The 12192-nt window shown below is 60.5% G+C and overlaps 2 protein-coding genes across 6 annotated transcripts in view; both read right to left on the minus strand.

Moving 5' to 3' along the window:
• Positions 1 to 4457, minus strand: part of SERPINF2 (serpin family F member 2) — a 7108-nt gene extending 2651 nt beyond the window's left edge. Inside the window, exons 1-8 of one of the 2 annotated variants that reach the window (XM_007454207.1) lie at positions 4203 to 4248; positions 3167 to 3242; positions 2985 to 3023; positions 2802 to 2864; positions 2311 to 2512; positions 1717 to 1860; positions 1367 to 1570; positions 783 to 925 (exon numbers count right to left, since the gene is read on the minus strand). In XM_007454207.1, coding sequence (XP_007454269.1) covers positions 783 to 925; positions 1367 to 1570; positions 1717 to 1860; positions 2311 to 2512; positions 2802 to 2864; positions 2985 to 3023; positions 3167 to 3238 — 867 coding nt within the window. In that variant the 5' untranslated portion in view covers positions 3239 to 3242; positions 4203 to 4248. Of the gene's footprint in view, positions 1 to 782; positions 926 to 1366; positions 1571 to 1716; positions 1861 to 2310; positions 2513 to 2791; positions 2865 to 2984; positions 3024 to 3166; positions 3243 to 4202; positions 4249 to 4390 lie in introns of those variants that run through there. The other variant, XM_007454208.1, reaches the window with a different exon arrangement.
• A 911-nt stretch (positions 4458 to 5368) lies between these two features.
• WDR81 (WD repeat domain 81) overlaps positions 5369 to 12192 on the minus strand; it is a 19975-nt gene continuing 13151 nt past the window's right edge. For all 4 annotated transcript variants that reach the window (XM_007454211.1, XM_007454212.1, XM_007454209.1 and 1 more), the window contains 9 exons: positions 11660 to 11767; positions 11228 to 11418; positions 10924 to 11114; positions 10511 to 10676; positions 10267 to 10432; positions 8892 to 9581; positions 8135 to 8280; positions 7666 to 7845; positions 5369 to 6608 (listed from right to left, as the gene is read on the minus strand). In XM_007454211.1, coding sequence (XP_007454273.1) covers positions 6288 to 6608; positions 7666 to 7845; positions 8135 to 8280; positions 8892 to 9581; positions 10267 to 10432; positions 10511 to 10676; positions 10924 to 11114; positions 11228 to 11418; positions 11660 to 11767 — 2159 coding nt within the window. In that variant the 3' untranslated portion in view covers positions 5369 to 6287. The remainder of the gene's footprint in view (positions 6609 to 7665; positions 7846 to 8134; positions 8281 to 8891; positions 9582 to 10266; positions 10433 to 10510; positions 10677 to 10923; positions 11115 to 11227; positions 11419 to 11659; positions 11768 to 12192) is intronic.

A 12192-nucleotide genomic window follows, 5' to 3' on the forward strand; every position in this document is an offset into this window, starting at 1 on the left:
GCGGCAGGAATAGAACTGGTGGGGAGGCGAACCAGATGGGCCACGTGTCGGGGGAACCGGAGAAAAGCTGGGACACTGCTCCAAGGGCCTGCCTCACCCACAGCCCCTCTCAGAAGAGGCCTTGTGAAACTAACCAACACTGCCGTCTCAGCCACAGCTGCCTGGCCCAGGGATCAGCCGCTTAGGCCAAGGGGACCATGTTTAGGCTGGAAGCAAGGGAGGCTGCACCTGAGAGAGCTTGACGTAGCACTCTCTCTAATCAGAATGTTCCATCAGGATTCTGACAAATCCATCCCAATCAGATCCTCCCTTCCAAGGAGCACCGTGTGAGAGCTCAGGTCGCACCTCCCAGGCTTCAGGGTGCTGAGGCCCTGTGCTGCCCCACGACCCATGGGTCCTTGTAATAAACCCCCATAACCAAAGATCACCTGGGACTCAACTCAGTGTCCCTTCCTCAAAGAAGGTTCCCTGACCCCTCTAGCTAAAATACCTTTCCCCCCACTATCTGAAATTATCCTGTTGATTTATGTTTGCTCGTGCCCTGTGTGTCTTCCCTACCCAGAGCAGGGATCTGGTTTCCTTGTGCTCCACTAAACCCACAGCGCCTGGAGCCTCAGTTCCCCTGGATGGGGACGCAGCGAGACCTTTCAGAGCCACCTGCCCCAGCGACGTGACTGCAAGGAAGGTGGGGCACACCCCTGACCCCTGTGCCTGCTCCACAGGTGCCCATTCCCTTCTCCACCTCCTAGCACCCAAGCCCAGGCTGGGGAGTCAAGGGTGACCTGGATCTCAGGCTGCTCCAGCAGAAACCAGCGCAGCGGGTACGTGCGGGCTTGCATCATGTCCACCGGCACCGTGAACTGCTCGTCCAGGTGGAAAGTGTCTCTCTGCGTGAGATTCGGGTCGAACTTCCTCCTCCAGAAGCCTGAATCCAGCAGAGGGCAGGGGCCATACAGACTGGGACCAAGGTAGATTCTACCCCACCAGTCTCTTCCGCATCCCACCCAGAACCCATTTAAGGGGTGAAAGGTGGAGGCTGAGGCGCCAGGGGGTGCTGTGCCAGGTGATACCCAGGTAATCTGGGGTCTGCTCCCTGGAGCGATTGCAGAACCTGGGCTTGCGTTCTCCCCTGCCCTGCCACGTTCCCAGGAACCTCCCCTGGGTCTTTTAAGACTCGGTTTCCTCCTAGGGAACTCTCTCCACAACAGCCCCATCCAGTTCCTGGGCCTCCGTCCTGCCACACCATTACCTGTCTCCTACCCTCCCGGCCCAGGCCTGGGGAGGAAGAGGGACCCTCAGAAAAAAGCGTGGCTACGGGGCAGGGGTAGGGTCTGCGGGCAGGGAGCCGAGAAGGGGAGGAGCGCACCCTGGAAGTGGATGGCGTTGAGGAGAAGCAACACTGTGTCATCTGGCAGATCTGAGAGGAAATCCTCAATCTTCCCCTCTGTGGCCTCCTTCACCCATTGGTTGATGTTTGCCAGGTCATCCCTCTTCCTTCCCGTCAGACTCATGGGCTTTGCACCAAAGAGCTGTTCTGACTGTTCCAAGAAGTCCTTTTTGATGGGAAATCCTGCACAGAAGGGCCCACAGGCTGTTGCCAGGACTTGGGCCCCACAACCACCTGTGCTCCGACTGGCTGCCTGAGCCCACACCCGTCTCCCTCATCCCTGTCCACCCCAGGGCACAGCCTACAGAGTGTCTGCCACCAGCACCTACCTTTCTGCAGGTACATTCTGGCAGCCAATCGGAAAGCCCCAGGGCCCAGGTCCTGGCAGAGGCGGCTGAGCAGGTGGGGGAGGCAGGGCCCTGAGTCCACGTGCAGCACCTGCTGCAGCCTCTGCAGCGTTTGGTTCTGAGCACCTGGAGGGGACACAGCAGCTGTGGTCCTTCCCGCCCCCACTGCCCTCTCCCATCCCTCTTGAATACCTACAGTGAGCATGCCCACAAGACCGCACTTTCTCCTCCCATATCCTGAACTGGTCTGAGGGACAGGACTCCCAAGTTTACGTTCATCTCTGTTGCTGCCAATCTGGGCAACCTCATCCTATTGCCTTCCCTCTCTGGGGAAGGTCCCACAGTGAGACCCTCCAGTCCAACGGAGACATTGTACCTATCATATTCTTGCACAAAAATCACCAGAAGCACATCCTGGGCCCAGTCCCTGGGATTCTCATTCACAGAGACTGGAGTCTGCATTTTTACCAAACATCAAAGTGACCCTGATGGAGGAAGCTCGTAAACTCTGGGGTAGGTAATGAGTTCCTACTGGCCTCCCAGCTCTGCTGGTCTGGACAGGTGCTCCCACAGTACCTAGTGCCAGGTGAGACAGTGCCAGGGCCACACTCAGAGGCGACAGGATCAGGTTGGGCCTGGTGGAGCTTTGGGCCACCAGGGAGAAGAGGTCTCTGGTGAAGGCCATCATGGCCTGGGCCAGCCTGCGGGTCTGCTCCGGGTTTGGGGACCCCTTGCAATCTCCTGGGGCCTTCTTTGGGGCAGTCTGGCCACCAGGCCCCTGCAGGGACAGATTAGGGGTTAGTGGGGTCAAGGGGTCAGCTCCAGCCAGGTTCTGTGTTGAAGATCTCCTTCAAAGCCCCTGTGCTGGGGACAGCAGGACCTTGTCCCAGTCCAGACATGGGCAATGGCATTCAGGGGACCAGGTCCCTTCCTCTGGTCCCTCCCACCCTCTCCCTTCAGGCCTCAGCCTCACTGCCACCCTCAGGCCCCGCCCACTTCCTTGCCCCTGCCGATGGCCCTCCTCCCTCAGGCCCCGCCCACTCTTCCCCAGCCCCACCTGGTTGTACCTGGTTGCCCAGCTTGAGGAGGGAAAGTGGGGGTAGCTTCTGCTGGGTCTGCCCGCTCATCAGCTGAAGAAAGGAGGAAGCAGATGGAGAGCAACCCTTCCCACAGGTCTCCCCACCGTGCACCAGCCACAGGCGTGGCCCCCTGGGGCCTTCCTCCCTGCCGTGCCTCTCTCTCCCCAGTACCTGCAGGCCCAAGGGCTCCATGGTGCTCACAGGAGAGAACTGTTGAGAAAGGAACGAGGAGAGGCGAGGGAACCCCTAAAGCCAAGACCTCCCTCGACCCTGCCCCCCTCCTCTTTCCCCGGGACCCCTGGCGTCTCCCCCAGCCGCCTCCCCGCCCCACCCAGACCGCGGCCCAGGCTCACCGCTGAGCAGGGGCTTTGCAGGCAGGACAAGCTGAGCACAAGGACAAGCTCAGGCAGCCAGAGCAGCGCCATGTTCCTGTGCGGGATGGGAAGCCTCCGTTCCTTCCTCACGCCCACACCCGCCGTGGAATCCCACCCTCACGTTCACGGGCAGCCAAAGTCCTGAGCCATCACCAAGGAGGGGACAGCGACAGCGGCAGCACACACGCCCAAAGCGCAGCACTCTGAGCGGTGAATTGCTTGAACTCCCCCCTGAATTGCTTTTTCCCCTTTGCGTTTTCTGACTGTTCACTTTTCATGCGCTGGAAATGTTTTTGTTCACAGGGGGAAAATATTACCCAAACAAAAACATGTCCCCATTCTTCAAGGCCCGGTGTTGTGAGTCAGACCTGGGTTTGAATCCAGGCTGTGCCTCTTGGCAGACGACGTAGGACATCCCCCTTAACCCCTCTGGGCTTTGCCTCATCTCGTAAAATGGTGGCCAAAGTCCCTACCTCTACCCATGTGTATCGCGGGGACCAACCTAAGTCAGGCTACGTGAGCCCTTACTACACGGCCTGGCACTCAGCAAGGGCTGCTGTCAGTCTAGCCCAAGGGCCCTCTTCTGGGAGGCCTGCCCTGAAGCCTCCTCCGTACTGGGGCTCCCACCCCGGAGCTCCTATCCAACTGGCTGTCCATCGGCCCACCTTTTCTGGCTGGTCTGCTCTTGCCCACAAGGGTGGACGGGACTGTGGTCTCAGCAGGGGTGGTGGGCTGGGCCAGAGACTGGCCTTGTTGACCCAACAGCAGAGCCCAATGAATGACTCTGGCCAGAGCCACCTTTGGACTTACGGAAAACACAGGACCTGGCCCTCTCTCTGCCCCAGGCTGGCTCCGGGAAGCCAGGCTGGCGGGTGCGGATGGGCAGGTCTTGGTCCGGCCTCGGAGCAGGTCTCGCACACACACACCCCGCCCCCCATCTCAAGCATCCTTCTATCACCCCTGGCCTCATCCCCATCCCACACAAGGACCCTTGGCCAGGGCCCTGATCTCCAACCTGGGCTTTTGAATCTTCCTGGCAAGAAAAGGTTTCCAGTCTTCCACTTCCCAGAGGGACTCCCCCCAGAAGCTCCACCTTGGTTCTTCATCACCCCAGGAGGCGGAGAAGTGACAGGTCTCCTGAATAAACTCAGCCCAGACCCCCTCGGCAAGGTGGGCAGCTCCAGGCCAAGCCACCCCTCTTACCTCGGCAGGCTCCTCGCTGCTGCACACGATGTCCCTCTGGCCCCACTTGGGTGCTCCCCACGCTCTGCCCGGGTTCCAGCCAGCCCGGCTGAGCCCTCCCCTGCCACCAGGACCTTTGCTCTCAGCCAACCCCTGTTCCAATTGCTTTCTCTTCTGGTAAATATTGACCTGCACATCCGGTTAAACATTGATATTGGGACCAAAAACCCCTTTCCCACCAAGGCATCTAATACCGGGACAGCTACCTGGAACCCCTGTAGATGTGGGTCCCACTTGAGCCTGGAGAAAGGAGGTTCAGGAGACGGTCGATGAGGCTGTCCTCAGCCGGAGGGCAGATCCAGGAAGGACAGGGGCCTTCCAGTGACCCCGTGAAGTGAGAGGTTATCCCTGTCTTAGTCAGGCTCAGAGAAGCTGTGAGACCTGCCCAAGGACACAGAGCTGGGCTCAGAGTAACATCCAGGTTCCTACTTCCAATGTCCTTTCCTCTCCCCCATAACTGCCTCCCCCTCCCAAGAGGAGGGAAGCGGAAGCTGCAAGAGACGACGCAGGGAACCCAGGATAGGATGCCCATCCTCAACCCTCACATGCCCAGGCTCCTGGTTGGACGCCTCCAGCCTGGATCCAGAGGGCAGGGGTGGGGAGAGGAAAGATGCGGAGGGACACAGCCTCTCCCAGCATCCTACTTCATCGGGAGCAATACCACCTTACCCTCCTCCAGGGTGCGGGTTCTGGAAACTGGCCTGGGGCTGCACGAACCAGAAGCCCTGTACCCGGTACCGCCTGAAGAACAGTGATCGGGCTGCCTCCGCACCTCCTCACCCTCTCCTCGCTGTCCCGGAAGCTGCAGGGTTTCAACTTTTCCCCACCCTGGCACCGTCGTCAGGAAAAGCCTCACTCAGGGGCCTCCCTGGTGGTTCAGGGGTTGGGGCTCCGCGCTTCCACTGCACGGCCGAAAAAAAAGAGAAGCCTCACTCGGTTCCACGGCTCTTCCAAAGAATTTATTGATCATATTTACATCTATTGCAAATAGTGAGAAAGCAGCAGAGGCTGAGCCTCAGACCTCATCTCTGCTCCAGAACGTGAGGAGCCGGGGATGCCTAGGTCTTCCTGTCCCCTGGGGGAGGGAGACCTGAGATGCAGAGATGACCCTTCTTGCCCCTTCTTTCAGGGTCTTGGACCTGCTCCCCCAGGGCCTCTGGACCCAGGGGCTGTCTCGTCAACTCAAGGCACAAACACTGTGGTGACGGGCGGGCGGGCAGGCAAGGCATGGGGTCGCTCCTGGCAGGCACCACCGGGCCCAGTCCACCTTCTCTCCTTTGGTCCTGCCTTCTTTCTTCCCCTACTGGTCCCACACTGGGCAGGGCCTGGCTGGGAGGACACTTAAACCCCCGCCCAAGGCCCCTAACTCCTGGACCACGGCCAGCCCTTAGAGGCTGGAGTCCAAGCACCATCAGTGTCCTGGACTGGGGTGGCGTCTCGGTCCTTGCAGGACAGGGGCAGAGAGAGCCCAGCAAGGGGTGCTGTGGCTGGAGGCTGGCTAGGCAGGGAGAGTCTCCCTTCCCCCTCCCCGAGCTTCCTGTCCCCATGTGGATGCAGAGGGTAGAGCTGGGGAGAAGAGAGGGCAGCAATGCTTTCCCCAAGTTCTCCCTCTTGCTTCCTGCTGGCTCGGTGGAGCAGCATTGCCCCAAGCCATGAACGAGATCCCTTCTGGCAGCCTCAGTGGCTCTGGGGGTTCAGGAGCCCAGACCTCCATGCCACCTTAGCTGGCAGGCCATGTGGGTACCCGGGGCATGGGGCCTGAGGCTTGCCAGGAGGGATGCTGCTGGGGAAACAAAGGTGAGGGATGGACTCCCGGAGGACGTGTGCCCACCTCCACCTGGCCAGCTCTTGCCTCGGACTATGCCAGGAGGCGGATGACCCCGTTGTCTGAGCCCAGCAGGAGGTGGCGTTTGGTGGGCAGCAAGGCCAGGCTGGTGAGCGTGCCACGGAAGTTCTCAGAGCTGAGCTTGGTGGTGGCCTGGGAAGGCGGCTCAAGCAGGGAGCAGACGCCGATCTTGTTGGCCACGGTGCCGGTTACCACCTCGCTGCCGTACAAGTCGAAGGTGTGGATAGGGTCGGAGGTTGACTTGTAGTGATGCGTGGGCTTCTGCTCCAGCTCCTTCCAGACAGTCAAGGAGTGGTCAGAGGAGGAGCTGACCAGGACACTGCCCTCCACCGCCTGCCCGGGGAGAGCAGAGCCTCAGCAGGGCCCAGGGTCTTCCTGTTTCCTCCTCCCACAGGATCTCCCAGGAAGACAGGGTGTCCTGAGCCGGGGACAGGCTGCCACCCTCCCACGTTATATTAATGTTAGCTAACAGGAATATATTAAGTGTCATCAACCTAGTCATCATTATAATTTGGGCACTTACTATGTCAAGCATTGTATTAGGTACATTACACGTCTTACTGTGGTTAATCTTCATAAGAACTTTATGAGGAAGGTGTTGTCATTGTTCCCATTTTACAGAGAAAAACACTAAGGCTCAGGAAATTTAAGTAATCATACAAGGTCACAGAACCAATAAGTGGCAGAGCCAGGATTAACACCCAGGCTGACCCTAGAGACCTCCTGATGCTTTCTTGGAAGTCAGAATTTAGAGGCACCCAGAACCCAGGATCCCCTGGGGGGCCCTGGAGGGAACCAGGGGCTGCCTGCCCCCAGCAGTGGCAGTGCATGTCCCCTGGCTGCCACTTAGGATGGGGAGGGAGTCCCAGTTGCCGGGAAAAACCCTCCCACAAAGAGCCCTGTTCCTCCCCTCCTGCACCTCCCTGAGCAGTTCCCTGAGGTCTGTGATTGAAAATGGGCTGGGGGTGGAGGTGGGGGCAGGATTCCCATGCCCGATCCGCCTCTGCCCGCACCGGGACAGCCCAGCTGGGGGCATGGACTCTGCTCAGTGGTCTGGGGGCAGTAAACAGCCTCCCAGCTGAGCTTTATTTAACCTGACTGGGTCATGGACAGGGCCCGACCCCTGATCCTCCAAGTAAGACAAATATGGACAAGGGTTACTCATTAGAACATCACCAGGAAGCTGCAGGGTCAGCTCGGCCCCCCGGTTCCACCCAGCGGCCAGCCTCCTGCCGAGGCCCCCATGGTGCAGCTGGCTCCTGAACCTCCCTGCCCACCAGTCCTCGGGCAGGTATAAGGGAGGTCAGCTGGAGCCTGTCCTGGGTGGGCTCTAAGCAGAGGTGACGGCTGGAGCAGTCAGCCAGGAGGGGAAGGGAACCTGGTCTGTCACCTTGATCTGCAGGATGTCCCCTTCATGGGCAGGCCAGCCACGCAGAACCAGGCCCGTACGGGTGTCCAGGAGCACCATGAAGCCCGAGGAGAACCCGGCCACCACACTCCGGCCGCTGGGGCTGACAGCCAGGGAGCGGACAAGCCCAGGGTTCAGCCCGCCGCTCAGGCGGAACTCATGCTGCGGGCAGAGGAAGACAAGCTGAGGCGCCACCGCCTGCTCCAACCCGCATCTCCCCGAGGTCCAGTTCATCCCCCAACCCACACAGCTGGAAGGCCTGAGCCTCGTCCCCCATCAAGGGGGGGCTCCCTAAATCCCAGAGCCAGAGTCCCACCCCCCACCCCCCAGGGTTGGCTGCTGCGGATGATCTGTCACCAAAGAGAAACTCTGCCCTGGCCTCCTCTCTTCAGGGGTCTCTCCTCCCTGATAGGCACCCAGGCCAGGGCTCAGGGAACAGGATGCCCCTGACCTGCAGGCCAGGCTTCCGGCAGTCTACAAAGCGCAGGGTCGAGTCAGAGCTGGCCATGGTGATGCTGGTGTGGGGGGCGGGCATGACAGCCACAGCGGTCAGGGGCACCCGGCTGTCCGACGGCTCCACCATGCGAAGGGTCTTCCCTGGGAAGGAAAGGCACGGTGGATCTGGGTCCCGGCCACTGATGGAAGAGCCCGGACTCCTCCTATCCCCCCAACCCACCCCGTACCTGCCTCCCACATCCCAGGAAACCTCAATAAATGCTGCTAAAGATGTTTCTTGACCCTCCCACCTTCCTACTTCCATGGCCAAGCCAGGCCCCTCTCTTCACACAGCACCCTCGCCGAAAGGTACCTCCCCACCACCTACCTCAATGCTACTCTACCTCCTTACCCCCTGCTTTTAAACCTTATTTCTGCCTACAATGATGACAAAAAGTATGTGAGCAACTGTTTACCAACCAGGCACGATGTGCTCCACGTTAAGCCAAACCCCTTATGCGTTATCATCTAAAGCAGCTGTTCTGATTCCCATTTTGCAGATAGGAAGACTGATACTTCCAGCAGCAGAGTGACTTGCAAGTAAGTTGGCAGAGCCGACTCAAACTTGGGTATGACGGATTCTGAGTCTTAGATGCTCCTCTCTGTGGCGTCACTGGGTCACCCTCAACCACATACCATTATACCCCAACCCACCACCCTTGGTGGAGTACAGGACAGCAGCAACAGAACAGGCCTCACCTGGGCCCGCTCACCTGTGAAGGGGTCCCAGACGTGCACAGCCCCGTCACAGCTGACCACACACTGCGGGGCCTCAAGCTGGCCCACAAAGAAGACACTCTTGCGGTGCTGGGCATAGACGAGGCGTGAGGCTGTCTCACTGGTGCCGTCCCCAGAGTTGTACAGGGGCCAGAGGCGCACGGTGCGGTCCTTGCTGCCACTCAGGAAGAAGTCCTCGCTGCTCAGGGGCACCACACACTTGATGGCCCCTGAGTGGCCGGGGAAGCTCTGCAGGCGGATCTGATGGAAGTGAAAGTGGGCATCCTGCTGGTTCACGCCGATCTCGTACTGCCAGTGCGCCAGCCAGTTCCCACTCAGCCCGTGCGCGCTCCGCGGCAGCTTCCGCTTCAGCGCGTTGTCCTCCCTCTGGCTGCCGAGGTCCCCGCCACACACCCCGGAGATGGGGCCCAGCGGGCCGGGGCTCTCAGGCTGGGAGTCATCGGGGATCTGGATGCGGTTCCCGACCAGGACGCTCCCAAAGGTCCCCGAGTGGCCGTCGTCTTGGGGGCAGCCCCCACCCTGGGGGTCCCACTCAGGGCCGGTGCTGGGCGCGGTGGGCTCCACGCTGGCAGGGCTGGGATGGCTTGGGCTCATGCTCTCCAGATACAGCCCCGCCAGCTCCCCCACCAGCTCGTGGTTGGGGACGATCTTCCGGATGATGTCACCTGGATGGGAGCGGGAGAGGTCCTGAGATTAGGGGAGATGGCAAGCGACTGCCACCACCCACCCAAGGGCTTGGGAACCACAGAAGGCAGGGCAGGTACTGTCTGTGCAACTCTAAGCAAGTAACTCTTCATCTCTGAGCCTGTTTCCTCCCCAGGAAAACGTGGATTCCTTCCTTCAGTATGGACACGTGAGCATCTTCCACACGTGCTGCGTGCCGTGCTGGGCATCAGAAACAGAACGGTGAACAAGACAGGTCATGCTCTCCCTCCTACAGCCTAGATTTCAGTGGTGGGATGACAACATATCTGACCAGTGCTGTTCATCCTATTCAGGGCGATGACACACATAGACGCTTGGCACTGGGCCCGGCCTATACGGGAAGTTACGTGAACAGTGGGCTGCCAATTCCACTCAGACGGCTGCTAAGACGTCAGTCCGGCAGCCTGACTGCCCTGCCTGCCCCAGGGACAGGCCAGGCTGCTCCCGTGCCTCCTTGCTGGCCAAAGCTCAATCCCTGTTTATATGTCACCGGGACTCAGGGGCCTAAGGCCAAATCCCTTTGCTCTGACCCACAGAACTGTGTTTAACACCCACTCCTGACTCTAGGGGCTGGGGGAGCATGGGGCCCCCCCAGGGGAAGAGTTGTAGCCACAGAGGCTGGGAGGGGACGTGATGGGCCAGTACCCAACAGGCAGGAGAAGGGCACGTAGATCGTATACGCCATCTCCAAGGTGAACACCTTCTGCAGCTCGTCCAGCAGGGTGGGGTCCACCGGCCGCAGCTGCCCATCGGAGAAGGCCACCTTTGGCAGCTGGCCCTCACTGCGGCCCGCGGACTCCAGCTTCAGATCCTGTGGGCAGGAAGCCTGGGGTGTCAGCGGAGGCCACGGCCCCTGGCCAGCCCACCCCAGCCAGGTAGGTCTGCCTACCTGGTGCCGAAGCTCATGCAGCTGAGAGAAGATTTGAAAGAAGGTGGCCACGGGCTCGCTCAGGTGCTGCTGGACCATCTCCTGTCCGATGCGCAGGCAGATGAGGGCGATGAGGCTAATGGTTTTCATACACAGGACAGTCCGGGCCTGGGCTCCACTTGGGAACCTGGAAATAGAGCTTATAAGCTCCAGCCCCCACCGACTCTGCAGGGCTTTCCCAGATCTATCCAAAGCTGTAAACGAAAGGAGCTACAAGACCAACTGGTCCAGACCAGGTGAGGAAACAAAGGCACAGACAGGCGTGCCTTGCTCAGGGTCACCCGGCTGGGATGAAAACCAGCACTCCTGATGCCCCGCCCCCCAGGTCGCCCCCAGGCCGGGCTGCTCCCCTGTGGGGTGGTGCAGGGCCCTACCCCGTGACGAGGGAAGTGAGGAAGCTGAGCACGGGCAGCAAGACCTCGTGGCTGATACGGGGCAGGATGTCCATGAGGGTGGTGTCTGAGAGGTACACGATGATCTTCTGGGTCAGAGTCACCGCTGCCAGCAGCCCCGCCTCCTTGCGGCTGTTCAGTCGACTGGGGCCTGAGGTACTACCTGGGGCCACCTAGGGCCACAGAGCAGATGAGGGCCAGGTTGCCTCGCAGACCACCGGGAACCCAAAGAGGTCCTGGGTCGGCCGTGAGCCACCCAGACCCCGGCTGCCAAACGGTGACTGACCAGGTAGCTGATGTAGGGCAGGTACTGGTAGGTGAGGACGGGCTCCCCGTACAGGTGGGCGACGTGGAGGAGGCAGCTGAGCACGGGTCCCGATACTATATCGCCCAGTACTGGTCTCCTCTGGTAGATGTTGCCTACACTCAGCGGGGGGCTCTCGCCACTGCTCACGGTGAACTGTTGCCGGGTGGGCCCTGCCAAGGAAGGGCCAGAGCTAGTGGAGGGCGGGAGGGAGGTGGCCTTCAGGGACCGCGGTGGCCACTCCTGCTCACGCTAGCTTGGGGTCTCCCCGTGCCTCACCCAAGGAAGGAAGGAGCTTACAGACTGGGACCCAGGACCGGGCCAGGAGGTGGTCTGAGGTGAAAGTGGGAAGGATCCGCTACAGGGGGCCGAAGAGGGGCAAAGGGCTGGAGGAAGCCCCATCCCCGGCCTTACCCACATAACACGACGTCAGCAGGCGGAGCAGGTTCCGGGCCACGTGGCGAGAGGCCACGGTGGGGCCGAGCTTGGCAGACAGCCAGCGGACCATCTTGCAGGCCGTATCTGCAGGGCGGGGGCAGGCCCTGAGCTCATCAGATAACTGCGGCTCACTACTCCCCCACCCCACCCCACGGACCCCGCCTAGCCGACGCGGACTCCAACTCTGCCCAGGAGCCCAGCCAGCACCTGGCCACCCCACGCCACCACCCTCCCTTTAGCAGCGGCAGAGCTGGCCTATGGGAGTCTGGCTTTGGGGCTGCTCCAGGCACCTCTACTCGGGCATACCCTGCAGGAAGGTGACCCTTTCGGTGAATCTCCCCCAGCTCCGAAATGAGGCCCTGGCTACCAGCCCCTCTGGCCTCTTCCCCTTCCGCTTCTCTTCACTCTCTCAGTCTAACCACACTGGCCTTTCACGGATTCTTTAATGGAACCGTGACAGCCTCAGAGCCTCGCACAGGCTGTTCCCTCTGCCAGGAACGCTCTTCCCA

This window comes from Lipotes vexillifer, unplaced genomic scaffold, assembly GCF_000442215.2.
Source record: "Lipotes vexillifer unplaced genomic scaffold, Lipotes_vexillifer_v1.1 scaffold680, whole genome shotgun sequence".
In the NCBI taxonomy this organism is placed as follows: Eukaryota; Metazoa; Chordata; class Mammalia; order Artiodactyla; family Lipotidae; genus Lipotes; species Lipotes vexillifer.